This window comes from Eumetopias jubatus, unplaced genomic scaffold (assembly GCF_037043125.1).
Source record: "Eumetopias jubatus isolate StellerSeaLion01/CBP00866 unplaced genomic scaffold, mEumJub1_p1.0 scaffold_6, whole genome shotgun sequence".
Classification (NCBI taxonomy): Eukaryota; Metazoa; Chordata; class Mammalia; order Carnivora; family Otariidae; genus Eumetopias; species Eumetopias jubatus.
The window spans coordinates 81,396,224-81,416,128 of record NW_028274812.1 but is presented as its reverse complement, the minus strand read 5'-3'; the positions used below and the strand labels follow the sequence as shown (position 1 = coordinate 81,416,128).

Here is a 19,905-nt window from a genome sequence, read left to right as displayed (position 1 = left end):
CTCGATCCTGGGACTCGAACCCAGGACTCCAGGATCATGACCTGAGCTGAAGGCAGTCGCTTAACGAACTGAGCCACCCAGGCACCCTTTAAAGAAGTTTTAAAGGAAAAGGTTTTCTGCTTATGCCTTGGCTAACAGGACAATTAAACTAGAACAGTTCATTCCTCAAGATTGCACAGAATCAGTTTTTTGCATCGTCTTAACAGCTGTTGAATTTTCACTGACACATAGAGATTTTCGTTTTTTAAAAGAGGGATAGTGAGGGACTTAAGAAAAATGTTTGCTTAGAGGACTACACACTTAAAGGAATTGAGTTTTGGTGGTGGAACTATGCATAACTTCTGTCCTTTTCTGTATACCGGCTTTTCATTAAAGAATGTCGTATTTTTTATAATTTAAAAAAGCCAAAGGAAAGGGAAGAGCAAACGTGATATAATAACCTGCCATTCATTATAAGGCCTGACTTGTAAGGCAGGGAATGGTTTTTGAAGTCTTAGGCACATATGACAGCATTTTTTTTTTACATTGTCATCCAAAGTATACTGTAGAATCTTGATAAATTATTTTGAAAACTTTTTAAAAAATGAATGAGGACCACAAATCATTTTCTTAAACATGTGATTACACTACTTCACTGTAGCTTCCCTCATCAGTTGGCTATGGTTTAAGTTGTAAGGCCTGGTCAAAGAAAGGAACTTTTAACGTTTTTTAGGCAATTGTGGTGCCGCAAAAACCAGACTCATGACCGGCCTGGCTTAGAAGCGCTCACACACCAAGTCTGCCATGGGGCCCTCGGCGGTCGAGATTTTGGGCGAAACGTGTCCAGGCCGAGTCCGCGCGGCGCGGGGCCGGCCCTACCGGGAGCCACGGCGGCGGGAGCCGCAGGCCGGTGTTCGGTGCGGCGCTGCAGACCGCTCTGCTCGCGAGCGGAGCCCGGGCTCCGGAGGGGGGGCGGCGGCGTCGGGGTGGGGGCGGGAGCCGGGCGGCAGCTCCAGCGCCCGTGGGGGAGGAGCGGCGGCGGCGGCGGCGGCGGCGGCGGCTGGAGCTGCTGTGGCGACGGACGCGAGGCGGTGGCAGAGGAGACCCACCCCTGTCCACATGGACAGTCGCAGAGGCCTCCGCTGATGCATACACGCCTGGGCGGGGTGGGCGGACAGCCGTAGCGGCGGCGGCGGCGGCGGCTGCAGAGGGAGCGAAGGGCCTGGGGGCGCCTGACGGTCGCGAAGACCTCGCCGCCCCGGCGCGGCGGCTGCGGCCATTTTACGGCCCGGGACGAAGGGAGGTGTGTTTGTGTGCTCGCCTTCAGCCTCTCTTCCTGGGGCCCGCGGCTGGGGAGAGCGTCTCAGGCGGCCTGGGTAGGCGGTGGATGGGGAGTCGTGGGCCGAGAGGAACCGGGCCCGGGAAGCGCCGTCGCCGTCGTCGCCGCTCGCGTTCCCCCGGAGGGGCCTGAGGAGAAGCCCAGGCCGCGGGCCTCGCCACCCGCCAGCCCGCGGATAGGCCCGGGAGCGCCTAGCCTGCTTTTGTGTAGGCCCATCTGGACGTAGGAGCGCCGCCCCCCTGACGGCCGAGTTCTAGGCCCGCAACCCTGCGGCGGCTACCCTCCTGCGGCGCGGCCCCTCATCCCGGCGAGCGCGGCGGTGGTGTGGGCCATGGATTAAGAAGGAGGCGGCGTGGGAGGAGGAAGATGGCGGCTGGCAAGAGCGGCGGCAGCGCTGGGGAGATTACTTTTCTGGAAGGTACATCTATTTCTGCCCTTGCAGGGGGTGGGGTGGGGAAAAATCAGGAAATTGTGCCCCCCCCGGTCTCCGGATATTCATTTATTCGCATTGGGTGGGTTTGGGGGGGTGGGGGTGGCAGAGGCACTGGGGGGCGGGGGCTGCTGGGGCGATGGCGGGGAGGGAATGTGTTGCGAGCGCGCTGGGTTCGAGTCCGCCGGTGCCGGGGGCTTGGCCTGGGCAGACATAGCCGAGAGGGCGCGGGTGGATCCAGATGCGAGCTGGAGTTGGTGGGTGTCCTTCGAGAGTGCACGGGTTAAGTCTTTGACATTTTAAAATATTTTGGTGGTGGCCTAAGGATGAGAGCAGATTGCATTCAGATTTTGTTTGGTGTTCATGGAAAGTTTCAGATTGCCAAAGTCGGGTGAAATTGGGGGGCAGTCTAAGTAGGGAGGGGAGAAGTAGTTTTACTTGGGTATGTTTTAACCATCTGAGCCACCCAGGCGCCCCTACTTGGGTATGTTTTATATACGCCCTCTGCTCTTTCTGTTTCGCAGAGCTTCAGGCTTCCTTTTGCAGCCAGTTTTCAGATTAAGTCTGGCCATGTCTGATGGTCTTACGAAATGTGTTTTGCTAAAGATATTTTATAAAATAATTTATCTGAAAGTAGAGAAAGAGATTCACAGTGTCAATTTGGGGACGGTCACCAAAGCTAATAGACAAAGTTTGGTTGGTTCCGTTTTTATTCACTTGTGAGGGAAAGTTAAACATTTGCTGTAGGTGGACTAAGTAACTCTTAAGAAAAGCTGTTATTGTTGGGAATGGTGGTAATGGGTAACAATATTGGTTCTTTGCCCACATAAATAAGGATCCTCCAAATACGGGTAAATTCGTTGTGGTTGTGGCCCAGGAACTTGACTGTTAACATTGCTTAATTTGACTACGGGTTCAGTGTTTACACTAAATTAAATATAAATTGAGTTTATAAATATGTTTAGAAAAATTAGTGTACTGTGCAGTGATTGTTAAAAAGTATTAACCACTCTGGATAATTTCACAGAGATGATTTTCATATACAGTATAAGCAATACTTTTTAAAAATAATTAGAAACATTTCTGGATTAAGAAAGTGTATCTTAACTGTAGTACAGGTATTCTATAAGAGGGTGTCGAGGAATAGGTATTGCTTTGCTTACGGTTTTATTAACAGCACCTGGAGCAGTGCCTGGACCACAGTAGGTCCTCAGTATTACTCTAATGAACGAATTGGGCATAACATAAGTGGATAGGGAAATAAAGCTCAATTTTCTTAATTCTTCCTTGAGTATAGTAAAGCAAAAAAAAAAGAAAAAACAATCTTAAAGGTGATGAGAGATTTATATGCGATTCCTAGTAAGAAGATGTGGAAAGCTTCTAAGTTTTTCTGGGTTCATTTCATATTACCCCCGTTCTACCTCCATTCTTGTTTGGCCAGAATAGATAACCTATCAGAGACTGAGAGTGGTGCAGCTTGTGGTACAGGTGGTGCTGTGCTGTTATTTTTTGTTTTGATATTGGAACCTCCAAAGATGGCTTGCTGATGCTTACTTAGTACATTCAGTATGCAGATGATTGTATTTTTGTACTGCAGTAAGTTTTGGACTTCTAAGTCTTCTGATTCAATTTAAATTCTGACTAGATGAACATAGGGAGGATGGAAAGAGCATAAATAAAGCCAACAAATACAGGGCTGATTGTGAATTTCAAACTGTTGCTTTTAGTTGAATCAAACTTAAGGGTCTAGCAATGTACAGTTATAATAAATTTGAGTTTCACCATGTGTCCTTTAGCATTCTCATAAAGAAAGCAAATGTAACTTGTTAGAATATGAACATAAGAGAAAGTAAGGGTTTCAGTTTCTCATATCTGATTTTTATATATTGTACTGAATCTTTCTAAATAAATTGAATGATGCTAGTATTTTTTGTGTTTAATTCTTTACACTTTTAATAATAAAATAAAATACTCCACTGTAACTTGCCATACGTCTTATACTACCATATTTGTGTTTTCAAAATATTTCCCCATAGGCCTTAGGATTTAATATTTAAACATCAATAGAGTATACTTTCCTTACTCCCTGGTAGACTTACTGAAAAACTGAAGTAGGTTTTCATTTACTTATCAGGCATTTATAGGCTGATTCTGTGCTAGGCACTGTACAAACACATGGTATTCCCTTATACTGTTTTATTTTTCATAATAGCACTTATCACTTGATAAATTCGTTTTTCAATCCTACTAAAATATAAACTCCATGAAAAGAGTGGCTTTGTCTTTTCACCATCATATTTCTTAAACTTGGAACAATTTGTTGTTAATGAAATAAGATGATAGCTGTATGATAAAAGACTGGAAGAAATACACAGAGCAATAAAGGAGTGGAAAAGCCATTTTACATGGTATTAAAATCAGGAAAAGGCCCTTCTGAGGAGGTGATACCTTAGTTAAGGTAAAACCTTAACTATGAGATACTTTGGAGTATGGCAGAGAGGATGATGCCTGTAAAGTTTCGAGATGATACATGGTTCCATTTGTGAAACAAAAAGGAGGTCATTATGGCTGAAATGTAGCAAGCAAAGGAAGAGAGTGATGATAAGAAAGAGAGGCAGCAGATCTATCATGCAAGGTGATGAATTTTTATTTTATTCTAAGAAGTGGGAAGTCATTTAAGAATTTGGGGCCAAGGGGTGTCATGATACGATTTATCTTTTTAAAAATCACTTTGTTCTGTGTACAATGAATTAGAGAAGAGGAATAGTAAAAGCAGGGACATGAGTTAGAATATTGGAGTACTCTAAAACAGAGGGGTTAGAATAGATAAGTAGATAAAAAGTACGAGGAGGTAAAAACTTTTCAGTCATAAAATAATCACGGAGGTGAAAAGTACAGCATAGTCAGTAGTTAATATAGTCAGTAATACTGTAATAATGTTATATGGTAACAGATGGTGACTACACTTATAGTAGTGAACATTGAGTGGTTTACAGAATTGTTAAATCAGTGTGTTGTACACCTGAAACTAATATAACATTGTATGTTAACTATACTTCAGTAAAACCATCAGAGGGGCTTGGATTAGATTGGTAGCAGTGGAGACTGGGGAAGAGTGGATAGACTGAAGATATGTTTGGATGTAGAGCTTACAGGACTTCTTCATGGATTGTATTTTGAGGATCAGAGTATGGGCGTAATCATAGATGGCTCCTAGAGTTTTGGTTGAAGGTGTTGGGGGGGGGTAATTCCATTTACTGAAATGGAGTAGTCTGGTAGAGGAATGAGTTTATAGCTCTGCTTTGGTCAAATTAAGTTTGAGATGCCTGTTTGTCATCCATGTTCTAAATTATGTTTTATTATAACTAAGTAAAATGTTAATTCTATTTCCTTTTCTAATTTCATTAGGGAAAAGCAGACCTACTGGCTACTATTGTACTTAATTTTTTTAGTATAGTATCTCACTAAAATTGTATGAATTTAATTATGCTACAACTCACATTGAACTTTCTCTGTTTCCTTCTCTTCTGTACATGTAAGGTTTTCTTATACCTCTTTTCTACATGTGATAATATCTTGACAGGTTTTTCTTTTCTTTTCCTTCATTCATTCAACAAGTATTTATTAAGCAACTGCAGTGTTGTAGGTAGTGTGAGAGGCACAGTGATGAAGGGGGAAAAGAAATGGTTTCTCCATGGGTGATGAGAGTCAGTGATCAAATAATCACGCTTGTAAATGTAAAATTACAACTGTCGGGCACAACAAAAGGAATTATTTATAATAACAAGAATTTGATCTAATTAGGGCACTTTGAAAGGTGAGTAGGAGAAGGAAAGGTGGAAAGGCAGAGTTTTCCAGGCAGAGGGAATAAAATAGAGAGTATGACATGTTTAAGGAACTAAAAGGAGGACAGTGTGATGCTGGTAAAGAGAATGGTATGAGATGAAACTGGAGGTAGTGTTACCAGATTTGTTCCCCCAAAAGGTCATTGGCTACCACATGGAAAAGGATGCTTTAGAGAAGAGCAAAAATTATCAGCAAGATCAGTTAGGGCAAAGATGATAGTAACTGGCTTGTTCTTGTAACTTTTTTTTTCTTTTCATAATTCCCCCCCTTTTTTTTCCTCTGTGGAACCTCTTAACAAATCTACTTCCTCTCTCATTTGTTCCTTCTTTTTTGTACTGGTCTTATATCCAATTTTCTTTCCCTTTGCCTTTTTTTTTTCCTACCAACTAATTGCCTCACCAATATTTTCTTCCTTTTTTTTTTTTTTGGTCTTCCCTTTTGTATGTATGTGTATATATATACATACATGTGTATACATATATAACTACTTTGTTTTCTTATTCATTTTGGGTCCAGCTCCCTTTTGGACTTTGTCCACTAGCTTGAAAAGCCTGATGCTGAACTATGGCACTGTTGCCCTCTGTACCAGCAAAATCTATTAAGTCTCCAAATGAAAAGTGTTTTCTATTTCCCCGTAGCCATACTTTTATTATACATATAACTATAATAACCCAATCAGTTTGTCAGTTTTACTGGGGATTGTAAATACTTCATAGGATCTCTTGAACTAAAGCCCAATTTCTTCTAATGATTGGCATTCCATGAACGTGAGCAAGGTCTTTAAGTTTCCATCTGCTAAGTGGAACACACCATGAAGTTCTCCATTTATCCCTGCTCCTTTTGATAGCACTACTTTTAGAAACTGCATCACACTATCATTCTTTATTTATTCCGTGCTTAAGTATGTTTATTTCCTGGTTTCATCCCAGTTGAATTGATTTCCTGGACTCATATGGAACAGTAGAGTAGAACATCACTTAGAATGGCATTTTCATTAGAAATGCAATGAGAGCATGAACTCAGAAGCCAGAATGACAGGATTCAACATTTAGCTCTACCACTTACTAGTTTTGTGATCTTGGATAGATTTCTTAACCTCTTTGTGTTTTCATTATCTGTGAACCAAGGATAGTAATTGTAATTACCTCATAAAGTTGTCATGAACATTAAATGTATTAATATATGTTTAATTCTTAGAACAATTCCAGGCATATAATCCCAAGCACTATGTGTTAGTTGATATTATATTGATTTTCTTAGTAGGCAGAAAAGAGAAAAAGAACTTCCTTTTCTTGCTTTCCTTCTCTTTCATATTGCCTTCACTTTCATTTGAATTCGTTTTATTGTTTTTCTTTCACTTACGACCTTCTTTTTCTAGGTACTAGCTGATTGTTGTGGGGTTTTTTAGATTTTTTTTACATTTTATTATCTTTTAAGTAATCTCTACACCCAATGTGAGGCTTGAACTCACAATCTGGAGATTAAGAGTTGTGTGCTCTAGTGACTAAGCCCCTGATTGATTGTTCTTGATAGTATAGGTTGACTGGTGTAGTCAGAGAGGCAAGAGGGAATAAAATTATATAGTCCACATATCTACACTTCCATAAGTTGATTGTTTCTGTTGCCATTACTAAACGATGTTGAGTATTTGAGGAAAACAAGAGTTGTAGAGGGGTTATGTGACCTAGAAGAAGTCGGTGGGAAAATCAGAAATGGAGCTTGGGATCTGAACAGCCTTAACTTCCTTCAGCATTTCCTTCCTTCTTTCCCTCCCTTCTTTAACCCTTTTCTTCACCCATTCTTCCTTTTACCTACTTTGCTTTTGAGAGAGGGGCTGGACAGGAGAAGGAAAAATAATAGGGAATTAGGGGGAATGAATTACCAGTTATTGATGAAGCAGCACTTTAAGATGGCAAAAGCAGAAGTCACAGATCTCTTAACACCCAACTTCAGGGCGCCTGGGTGGCTCGGTTGGTTAAGCAACTGCCTTCGGCTCAGGTCATGATCCTGGAGTCCCGGGATCGAGTCCCGCATCTGGCTCCCTGCTCAGCAGGGAGTCTGCTTCTCCTTCCGACCCTCTTCCCTCTCGTGCTCTCTAGCTCTCATTCTCTCTCTCTCAAATAAATAAATAAAACCTTTAAAAAAAAAGTTTTTAAGACCCAACTTCAGAAATTACCCACTTTTGCCATATCTGTTGGCAGAAAGGTCACAGAATCAACCCAAATTCAAGGGGAGGGGAAGTGGGCCACCATTCAGTGGGAATGCAAAGAATTTGTAGTCCTCTTTAATCTACACAGCCACCTTTCCTCTCCCATTTACCTGGTGTTTTTTTTCTTTTAAGATTTTATTTTATTTATTTGTCAGAGAGAGAGAGAGAGGAGAGCACAAGGAGGGGGAGTGGCAGAGGGAGAAGCAGGCTCCCTGCTGAGCAAGGAGCCCAGTGCAGGACTCGATCCCAGGACCCTGGAATCATGACCTGTGCCGAAGAAGGCAGGCACTCAACCAACTGAGCCACCCAGGAGTCCCTGGTATTTTTTTTTTTTTTTAATTCTTTCAGCAAAGTCATAGTATTTCCTAAACTTGAAAGTGACGGTTCTTACAAGATCCAAAAGTTTCTGATATCTGGGCAATTTGGTTAGCTACAGAAAGACAGAACAATCTTGGCCACACAATTTGTAATTTGTTTCACAGATATAAATAGCAACATAAACAGCCATTGGTTTGATACTTTTTTGATAAGGGACTGATTGAAGAATTTCTGAATCCAGGTAAGCGTAAGTAAGAAGAAAAGAGGAAGAATGTTAGAAACTCTCCTTTTTTCTTTCATTCAGTGCTGTCTGGGTTATGGGAGTTGTTACTGTAATCTTTCTCTTTTTCATTACCTAAACTCTTAGGAAACATAATCACACTATTTATAATATTAAAAATTAAACTATCTCAATACAAAACACAAGAGTTAATATATAAAGTCAGAGACACACTATTAACGGTCACAATTACAATCCACCTAAGTTGTATATATTGCTTAGAATGATGCAGCATGGATGGTGATCTGTTATTGTGAACTGCAAATTATGGTCATCATCAGCTTAAAAAACAAACGCAGCAAGTACGGAAGGTAGATAAACTATGCAGTATCCATTTGACACTAAAAATGGTGTTGCTTCAGCCTCCACTTTTTGGTTTATCTTAGGTTTTGTACTTCACAGAATTTTCTGCATCCAACACCGAAAATTAGGACCTCTTGTCTCCTGAGGATAGATGTTCAGTGCTAAAATGGGACAATCCTAGGCAAATGGGGACATTTAGACACTTTGCCTTAGTCCAAGTTAACAATTGCCTTGAGGCCATCTGAGGTTACAGGCTTGATTAGTAATACAATAAACCATATTCTCATCTTGCCTTTGGAGGGTGTTTTTGTTTTTTGTTTTTTGCTATTTCAAATACATTTCATGCTTGTTTTTTTTTTTTTAAAGATTTTATTTATTTATTTGAGAGAGAGAGAGAGAGAATGAGAGATAGAAAGCACGAGAGGGAAGAGGGTCAGAGGGAGAAGCAGACTCCCTGCTGAGCAGGAAGCCCGATGTGGGACTCGATCCCGGGACTCCAGGATCATGACCTGAGCCGAAGGCAGTCGCTTAACCAACTGAGCCACCCAGGCGCCCCATGCTTGGTTTTTAATATGGTTGGGTTCCCCCCCCACACACACACATTAACTACGTTATAATCTTTGAAATAGAGCAAGGAGAAAAAAAAGCAGTATTTGTGTCCAGTAAATAGTAAATTCACTTTTTCATTTTTTGCAAAAATTAGGCCATTTTTCAGGACATAAAGAGCTAGAAATTCCTTGAGACTTTTTGTAGACTATGAAGTAACCTTGTTGTCTTTCCTCACTCAAAAATCTGCAAACTTCCTACCCCGCAACTTCCTATGTATGAATCTGCCACTAAATCTTGAAAACATGGTGAAGATACTACCTTGACTCTGCCTCCATGGAAATAGTATCTTCTCTGTCTCCATAACTCCTATGGCCATTGTTTGGATGAGGTGGGATTCCAAATGTTTTGGCATTTAATCCTTTCTTCACCCTAGGTTGGTCTCCATTCTCTATTATCATCATAGGACATTTATCAAAGAATGGTCTAGTTTTGTCATAATAGCAATTAAGTCTGAGAATATCAGCATTTCTTCAGTTTGAGTACCAACTCCTGAGTCTCCTTTGTCTTCACCGTTTATAAGCTTTATCTGTTTCTAAAATTTACCTTCTAATTTAAGCTTACTGTGAAACTCTCAATTTTTTCCTTGTTGAATTCTGCATTTCATGTTCAGAATTAAAGTGTCATTGGTCCACCTCCCTGGATACTGCCACCTTCTCTTACTCTGATGATCTCGCCTTTCTTTGGAGCAGAAGGAACAATCTGACGATCATTTCTGAGTTGTCCATTTCCAGGCTTTGGAATTTTGTGTACATCGGGCTTGAGATAACTGAATTTTTAGAATTGTGTTTTCTGTGTAAAGATAGAACCAACTGCATTACTTTGGATAAGATACCACCACTTGATATTTCTGTTCTATAGAAGATCAAGGAGCTTCCAGAAACACCAACAGCACCAAACAGCTGCCTGATAATGACCTTGGACAAAACTAAATGTATGCTGGCATCCTGCCGAAAGGTCCATAGAGACCCACTGAATGGAATGAAGAAGTAGGTAGATAAACCAAGAGAACACTGAACAGTAGCTGGATCCTGAGGCAAAGAATATGTGGTTTTGGTTGCTCCCAGAGAAGTTTAATTTCATATCACTCCCAACAATATAATATATTCAGACTTCATCTTGAGATTAGTATTGCATAATCTATTGGTCTGTCTTCTGTGCCTAAGTACAAAGGTTTTATAGAGAAAATCACCTCAGTTGGGTGATTTTTCTGCTTCATGTAGCATCTGTGGGAATTATTCAGTGGTAGTTTGGCTGGTCTGGAGGTTCCAAGATGGCTTCATTCAAATGTCTGACAATGGTGGGTATGGAAAGGTAGGCCCTTGTCTCTCCATGTAGTTAGTGTAAAGGCCTCTTCACATGGTCTCTTCAGCAGGTACTCAGACTTGTAACATGGTGGGTCAGAGCTCCAAGAGACTGCCTTGGAGAATCCTGACAGGTTCTTGGGAAAGACTGGGGCTATACTGCTATAGAGCCACCTGAAATTGCTTTGAGATTTTTCTGACATTTGCATTTAATTCCTCTTTATGTCTTTTTATTATTATTGCTTTTATATTTTTAAGTTGCAGAAGTTCTGTCACAGTGATCGTTTTAAAAAATTTGTCCCATTTTTCTTAAAGATTTTATTAGAGAGAGAGCGCGTGCGAGCGAGTGCTTGTGCCATGAGCTGGGGGAGGGGCAGAGAAAGCAGAACCCTGCTGATGTAGGACTCCGTCCCAGGACTCCAGGATCATGACCTGAGCTGACGGCAGACCCTTAACCGACTAAGCCACCCAGGCTCCCCTCCTGTTTTTCGTTATTGTAAAACCTTATAGTGATAGCTTAAAAATTATTAGGAAATATTTCCTAGGAACGGTGTATCAAAAACTCATGTTCTACTTACTAGCCTAAAGAAAACATTACCAATACAGTTGAAACTGGGGTGATCCCTATCTTTTTTGCATCCTCTGCCTCTCGGAGTAACTACCGTCCTTGATTTGGTAGTTTTCTCATGCAGTTCTTTGTACTTTACTCTTTTCTTTCTTTCTTTCTTTCTTTCTTTTTTTTTTAAAGATTTATTTATTTATTGTAGAGAGAGTGTATGTGTGAGTGGGGAGGAGAAGCTGAGGGAGAGGGAAAGAGAGAATCTCAAGCAGACTCCAGGCTGAGTGTGGAGCCTGATGTGGGGCTTGATCTCACAACCCTGAGATCGTGACTTGAGCCAAAATCAGGAGTCAGAAACTTAACCGACTGAGCCACCCAGGCACTCCATGTACTTTACTCTTTATGTATGTATCTCTAAACTGTGTGTGTGTGAATTATTTCACATATCTTCGAACATTTTATGAATCACATTCTGTATTCTTCTGCAACTTGCAGAAATTTTTCATTCTTTTTTTTTTTTTTTGGATTTTACTTATTTATTTGACAGAGAGAGACAGTGAGAGAGGAAACACAAGCAGGTGAATGGGAGAGAGGGAGAAGCAGGCTCCCTGCAGAGCAGGGAGCTCGATGTGGGGCTCGATCTCAGGACCCTGGGCTCATGACCCAAGCCGAAGGCAGACGCTTAACAACTGAGCCACCCAGGCACCCCAGAAATTTTTCATTCTTACAGCATTGTTTGAGAGATTAATGTAATGAGACTAGTTCCGGTACTTTCATTTTCATTGCCATTTAGGATTTCGTAGTATGAATATAGTACAGTTTATACATACCTCTGTGGAAATTTAGGTTGTATCCACCTTTTTACTGTTACATACATTGCTACTATGAATACCGTCATATGTTTCATATTGCTACTATGAAATTTTTTAAAAGTACTTTTCCTTGTGCACATGTGTGTGTTTCTCTAGGGCAGAGGTCAGCAAACTTTTTCTGTAAAAGGCCAGATAGTAAATATTTTATACTGCACAGTCTGAACACACTCCCTTTTGCAATTACTCAATGCTGTTATTTTAGCAAGAAGGCAGTCATCGATGAGACATAAGCAAATGAGTATGGCTCTGTGCCAGTAAAACTTGAAGGACACTGAAATTTGAATTTTGTATAATTTTCATGTGTTATGAAACATGATTTTTCCCCCAACCATTTAAAAATGTTAAAGCCATTCTTAGCTCATGGGCCTCATAAAAACAGGCAGGAGGCCAGATTTGGCAGGGCCATACTTTGCTGACACCTGATCTAATGTAGCCCTTAGCAATGGAATTATTAGGTCATGTGCAATTTCAGCTTCATGTAAATATTGTCAAATTGATCTCCAAAGTGTTTTAACTAACACTTTTTAAGTTTTCCAGTTTAGGGGTGCCTGAGTGGCTCAGTTGGTTAAGCATCTGCCTTTGGCTCAGGTCATGATCCCAGGGTCCTGGGATCGAGCTCCATGTCTGGGCTCCCTGCTCAGCAGGGAGTTCTGCTTCTCCCTCTCTCTCTGCCCCTGCTCGTGTGTACTCTCTCTCTCTCAAATAAATAAAATCTTAAAAAAGAATATTATTTAAAAAAATAAGTTTCCAGTTTATACACATCATCACCCACTTCATAACATTTGATGTTTTACTTTTTGCTAGTCTGTGGGATTATCAGATGGTGGTTTTAATTTATAATACTGTGGTTTATAGCGAGATTAAGTATCTTTATTGCTGCATTAAGAAAAAAACTATTCATCGTTCATTCAACATTTAAAAAATATTGAGTGCCAGGGGCGCCTGGGTGGCTCAGTCGTTAAGCGTCTGCCTTCGGCTCAGGTCATGATCCCAGCGCCCTGGGATCAAGCCCTGTGTCGGGCTCCCTGATCAGTGGGGAGCCTGCTTCTCCCTCTCCAGCTCCCGCCTGCTTGTGTTCCCTCTTTCACTGTCTCTCTGTCAAATAAATAAATAGAATCTTTAAAAAAAAAATATTGAGTGCCAACCTAGAGTTAATCCCTACTCTGTGAGCTTGGGCACATAAGTAAACAAAATACCCTCTAAGTTTATTTTTGTGCTTTGGGGGTTTTTATGTGTGTGTTTCTGTTCTTAATTGCTTATTCATATTTTCTGCTTATTTTGTTTTTCTTTTGGAATGTTGGGGTTCATTACTGGGTAGTAAATTGGATTGGTTGAGTTATATGAATTGAGCATATATCTTATGAAATTACTTTTTTTAATGAATGGGATAATTTTATGAACAGAATTTTTTAATGTACTGTAGTCATTTGTTGTTTTTTCCCCAGTGACTTGTACTTTTTGTGATGTAAGACATCCTTTGGTCTTATTTGTCCTTTGTATTATAACTTTTTTTTTTATTTATTACTGTTCTTTAGTTTTTATGACAGCAGGAGTGCCAGTCAGGTATACATGTTGGGTTAACAGAATTTGGAAATCTATTTGTAGTATATATATTATGTTTCCTTTACATTAAAAAAATATTTTAAAGACTTCATTAAGTATTTGCAAATCATATATTATAAGGGATTAATATCCAAAATATACAAAGAACTCCTATAACTCATTAGCAAAAACCTCCAAGTAATCCAATTAAAAATGGACGAAGGACAAAAGAGGGGCATCTGGGTGGCTCAGTTGGTTAATCATCCAACTCTTGATCTCAGCTCAGGTCTTGATCTCAGAGTTGTGAGTTCAGGCACCATTAAAAAAAGAAAGAAAGAAAATGGACAGTGTACTTGAATAGACATTTTTCCAAAGAAGACATACATATGGCAAATAGGTACATGAAAAGGTGCTCAACTATCACTCATCATTCCACTTACGGGAATATATCTGAAGGAAACAGTGTCGGGGAGGTGGGTAAAGGTTAAATAGGTGATGGGGATTAAGGAATGTACTTGTGATGAGCACTGGGTGTTGTATAGAAGTGTGGAATCACTATATTATACACATGAAACTAATATTACACTGTATGTAAAAACTTAAAAAAGAAAAACACTATGTCAAAGAGTTGTACCCACATGTTCATAGTAGCATTATTTATAATAGCCAAGACATGGAAAAAGCCTAAGTGTCCATTGACAAATAAATGGATAAAGAAGTTGTGGTATACGTATATTCAATGGAATATTCAGCCATAAAAAATAAGGAAATCTGCAATTTGTGACAACATATATGGACCTTGAGGGCATTATGCTAAGTGAGATAAGTCAGACAGACAAATACTGTATGATCTCACTTACATGTGGAATCTAGAAAAAAGAGATCAGATTTGTGATTATCTGAGGCAAGGAATGAGAGGGGTAAAGGACTTGGAGAAGGTGGTCAGAAGGTACAACTTCCTGTACTGGGAATTTAATGTACAAAATGATGACCATAGTTAACATTCCTGTGTGGTATTTTTTAATAGTTGTTGAGAGTAAATCATCACAGGAAAAGTTCTTAAGAGTTTTTATGTGATCAGCTGTCATCACAAGGAAAGGAACTTTTGATTTTGTTATCTATATGAGGTGATGGATGTTAACTGAACTTCCTGTGGTAATCGTTTCACAATACATGTAAGTCAAGTCACTGTGCTGCACACCTTGAATTTACAGTGGTACATACCAATTATATCTCAAGGAAACTGGAAAAAACAGACTTTTTTCCTAACCATGCAAAATATTTATTTTTTTAAAGTCTTTTTTAGGGCAGTTTTAGGTTCACAGCAAAGTTGAGAGGAAGATACAAAGATTTTCCATGTATGGTGGAAAGGCATACTACTACTGCTTCCACACATACATAGCCTCCACATCTATCAACATCTCCCAACAGAGTGGTATATTTATTACAGTTGGTAAGCCTATATTGACATAGGGGCACCTGGCTGGATCAGGTGGAAGAGTGTGGGACTCTTCATTTTGGGGTTGTGAGTTTTAGCCCCGTGTTCAGTGTAGAGATTACTTAAATAAACCCACATTGACACATCATAATCACCCAAAGTCCATATTTACAATATGATTCACTCCTGTTGTTTTAGAGTCTGTGGGTTTGGACAAATGTGTAATGACTTGTATCCATCATCGTAATACCATATGGAGTATTTTCAGTGCCATAAAATTCTGCGCTCCACCTATTCATCCTTCAAACTTGCCTCCCCAGCACATTCTTGGCAACTACATCTTTTTACTGTCCCCGTAGTTTTGCCTTTTCCAGAATGTCATATAGTTGAAATCATATAGTATGTAGCTTTTTCATATTTGTTTCTTTCGGTTAGTATTATGCGTATAAGTTTCCTCCGTGTCTTTCATGGCTTGATAGCTAATTCCTTCTTAGGGAAATAATATTCCATTGTCTGGATGCACATAATTATCCATTCACCTACTGAAGGACAAGTTTTGGCAGTTATGATAAGCTGCTATAAACATTTGTGTGCAGATTTCAGTGTGGAGGTAAGTTTTTAACTCCTTAAATACCAAGGAGTGCAGTTGCTGTATGGTGACAGTATGTGTAGTTTTGCAAGAAACCACGAAACTGTACCATTTTGTATTTTCACCAGCAATGAGTGAGAATTCTTATTTTTCCACATCCTCACCAGCAGTTGGTGGTGTCAGTGTTCCATAGTTTACCTAGGTGTGTAGAAGTATCTCATTGTTTTAATTTGCATATCCCTGATGACCTGTGATGTGGAGCATCTTTTCATACGCTTATTTGCCATCTTTATATATTTGGTGAGGTGTCTGTTAAGGTGTTTGGCCCCTTCCTTTTTTAAAAAAAACTGAAGAATATTTGACACATAGTAAATTAGTTTTAGCTGTACAACATAGTGATTCCACAAGTCTATACATTATGCTCACCGCAAGTGTAGCTACTATCGGTTACCATACAATGCTATTATGATACTATTGACTATATTGCCTATGCTGTGCCTTTTAAAAGATTTATTTATTTGAGAGAGAGAGGGCATGCGCATGAGCCGGGGGAGGGGCAGAGGGAGAAGGACAGAGCCAAGCCGACTCCACTGGATCTCAAGACTCAGATCAGGACCTGAGCCAAAACCAAGAGTCAGACGCTTAACCTACTGCTTCACCCAGGCACCCCTAAGGGGCGTCTTGTCTCTGTGACTTATTCATTCCATAATAGGAAGCCTGTATCTCCTACTCCCCTAGTAGTCTCTCACTACATTAGTGAAGGGTGTGGAGAAAAATGCATGTATTTAATTTGTGATACTTAACTGGGATCTGTCTTCAGCCTTTATCTCTCCTTCCACTCAGTTTCATAAGTGGAGTATAGTGGACATAATTTTCTACTCTCATTATTTCTAATGCCAACCATAGCAGGATATTGAAATGTGGTAATACTCTCAAAGACTTTTGAGGATTTAAGTTTTTGTTCTTACTCCAAGTTGCCTTAAACTCATGTTTTTAAAATGTGTTTGCATTTTATAATTTATTTTCTTATTGACAGTAATCACTTTCATGAGGTTATTCTCTCATTTATTCATTTGTAGGTTCTAATCTGCTGTCAATTAGGAAATCATATGACTAGATTTGTTAGAATTGTGGGTATAGAGCCCTAGTTCCTTCAGTGTGTAAGTAATAAATGTTCTTGACTTTTTGCTGCCTAGTGGCTTTTTTGATTAACTTGCCTGACTCATTTGATTGATACTAGTTGCTGGATTATGAGTGTTTATTAAGCTAGTAATCATTATAGTTTATTACTTGATAGGATAACTTTCACCTAACCATCTTTTTTCTATTTTTTAAAAAGATATTTATTTATTTATTTATTTATTTATTTATTTATTTGAGACCGAGCATGCACTCGCTTGCCCGTACATGAGCAGGGGTGAGAGGTAGGGGCAGAGGGAGAGGGAGAAGCAAACTCCCGGCTGAGCAGGGAGCCTGACCTGGGGCACCATCCCAGACCCCCAAGATCATGACATGAGCCAAGGCAAACACTTAACTGACTGAGTAACCCAGGCACCCCCTAACCATCTCTTTTAAAAAACGGGTTCATTTTACATTTGATTTTTTTAAAGTTCTTTTTGGGGAATAATTCTTAAATTTGTAGAGAAGTTTCAAAGATGTTATACAGAGTTTCTGTATGCCATTTATGCATCTTTCCATAGTGTTGGCACCTTATATGATCATAGTACGTTTGTCCAAAACTTGGAAATAAATATGAGTATAGTACTGTTACCTAAACTACAGACTTTATTTGAACTTCCCTAGTTGTTTCACTGTCCTTTTTTTAATTCCAGGATCCAGTCCAGGATACCACACTGCATTTGGTTGTTACATCTCCTTAGTCTCCTCTGATGTGTACAGTTTCTTAATCTTTCCTTGTTTTTCATAACCTTGATGGTTTTAAAAGCATACTAGTCAATTATTTCATAGACTGTCTTTCAGTTTGAGTTTATCTGATGTTTTCTCATGATTAAGCTGGCATTATGAGTTTTTGGGAAGAAGACCACAGAGCTGAAGTGGCATTTTCATCACATCATATTAAACAGTATATCCTATGAATAAGACATCACTTTTGATGTTAAAAGATTTTTCACTGTCAATTTACTTTTTTCCCCTTTCTGTAGTCAGTTCTTGGAAGTGAGTTACTAAGTCTGGTGTATACTAAAGGGAAGGGGAATTAAGTTTCACATCTTATGGGAAAGAGTTTGTGCCTCTATCATTTGGAATTCTTTTTTTTTTTTAAAGATTTTATTTATTTATTTGAGAGAGAGAGAATGAGAGATAAAGAGCACGAGAGGGAAGAGGGTCAGAGGGAGAAGCGCAGGGAGCCAGATGCGGGACTCGATCCCGGGACTCCAGGATCATGACCTGAGCCGAAGGCAGTTGCTTAACCAACTGAGCCACCCAGGCGCCCCTGGAATTCTTTTTTAAGGAAGATAGGTCTTGGGGTACCTGGGTGGCTTAGTTGGTTAAGTGTCTGCCTTTGGTTCAGGTCATGATGTCAGGGTCCTGGGATCAAGCCCCACATTGGGCTCCCTGCTTGGTGGGGAGTCTGCTCCTCCCCCCTGCTTGTTCTTTCTCTCTCTCTCTCTCTCAAATAAATAAAATCTTTAAAAAAAAAAAAGGAAGATAGGTCTTTTCTCCCCATTTATTTATTTATTAAGTCATTTATGTCAGTATGGATTTGTGAATATTTCTTTTGAGGGTTATAATCCAGTACTGTTGTTTATTTTTGCTAAAATTGTTTCACCTTTGTTCAACTATTGGGAGGTTCAGTTTGGTTCCTGAAACCTTTTTGACATTACCCCATCTTTTAAAAAAATGGACCTCCTTATTTTCTGGCATACAGAATACTCTGGACTAATCTTGTATTTTCTCTGCCCCATCCCTACAGTTAGTTATTTCTTCTAGGAGCCCAGGCTCCTTTTATAAGAGAATGTTATTTAGAAATCAAGATCTGGTTCTAAGTGTGCTTATTGCCATTGAAGTGTCACTGTTTTCTAGATCCTCTCAGAGGACAAAGCCTTAGTTCTGCATACTACTAACCCATGGTACAAGACATACCTGTATGTGTTCCTTTTATCTATCTGTATGTATATCAAAGAACTATGAGTTCATACTGATAACTCTTAACTCTAGTACCAGTAGAATGAATAGAATTCATTGTAGTTTTTTTCTTTTTCTGTTGCTTATTTGTAACCTCTTTCTCTGACAGGGAGAAACCTTGCTTCTATTATATACTATTTATTATTTGTCCAATTCCAGTATGCATGTGAAGAAGTTTCAGATTTGGTCATGGTGATTTGTTCCTTCCTATTTCATGATATTTTTGGTTGTAAACTCATATTCTTTGAAACTTTTTGAGGCTTGTATTGAAATTTTTATTTTTTTAGAGAGGATTTATATTTGATTCTGTTAGTCATAGAGAGGCTTTTTTTCCCTTCAAAAATAGCTTTTTGTGACAAAATATACATAAAGTTTACAATTTTAACTATTTTTAAGTGTACGATTTAGATTGTCATTAAGTACTTCAGTAATGTTGTAAACTATCACCACTACCCGTTTCCAGAACTTTTGCATCAACCCAAACAAAAACTGTGTACCAGTTAAGAAATAACTTTCCATTCTTCTCTTTCTTCAGCCCATGTTAACGTCTACCCTACTTTCTGCCTCTGAATTTGCCCATCCTAAATACCTCATTCAAGTGGAGTCATATAGTATTTGTTGTGTCTAGTTTAACTCATTGTAATGTTTTCAAGGTTCATCCTTGTAGCATGTATCAGAATTTCATTCCTTTATGGCTGAATAATATTCCTGTGTGTGTGTGTGTGTGTGTACATGTACGTGCATACAGTACATTTTATTAATGCGTCTTTTGATGGACATTTGGGTTGTTTTTACCTTTGGCAATTTTTAATGCTACTATGAGCATTGGTGTACAAGTATCAGAGTCCATGCTCTCAGTTATTTTGGGTATATACCTAGAAGTGGGACCTCTGGATCATAGGGTAAATTCTATGTTCAACTTTTTGAGAAACTGCCATACTTTCCATGTTAGCTGCACCATTTTACATTCCCACCAGCAATGCATAGAAGTTCAGTTCCTCCATATCCTTACCAGTACTTATTATTTTATGTTTTAAAAAAATAATGGCCATTCTAATGGGTGGGAAGTAGAGTCTCATAATAGTTTTAATTTGCATTTCCCTAATGTTTAGTGATATATTCAGCATCTTTTCTTGTGAGACTCTTT

At 39.4% G+C, this 19,905-nt stretch overlaps 1 protein-coding gene and 1 pseudogene across 4 annotated transcripts in view; one reads left to right on the top strand and one right to left on the bottom strand.

The window, feature by feature from the left end:
* The first annotated feature begins 1,051 nt into the window (after window positions 1–1,051).
* SENP6 (SUMO specific peptidase 6) overlaps window positions 1,052–19,905 on the top strand; it is a 109,977-nt gene continuing 91,123 nt past the window's right edge. For 3 of the 4 annotated variants that reach the window (XM_028097628.2, XM_028097627.2, XM_028097629.2), the window contains exon 1: window positions 1,053–1,736. In XM_028097628.2, the coding sequence (XP_027953429.1) occupies window positions 1,685–1,736 (52 nt within the window). In that variant the 5' untranslated portion in view covers window positions 1,053–1,684. Of the gene's footprint in view, window positions 1,737–19,905 lie in introns of all 4 variants that reach the window. The other variant, XM_028097626.2, reaches the window with a different exon arrangement.
* Window positions 9,568–19,608, bottom strand: LOC148164099 (protein LSM14 homolog A pseudogene; annotated as a pseudogene).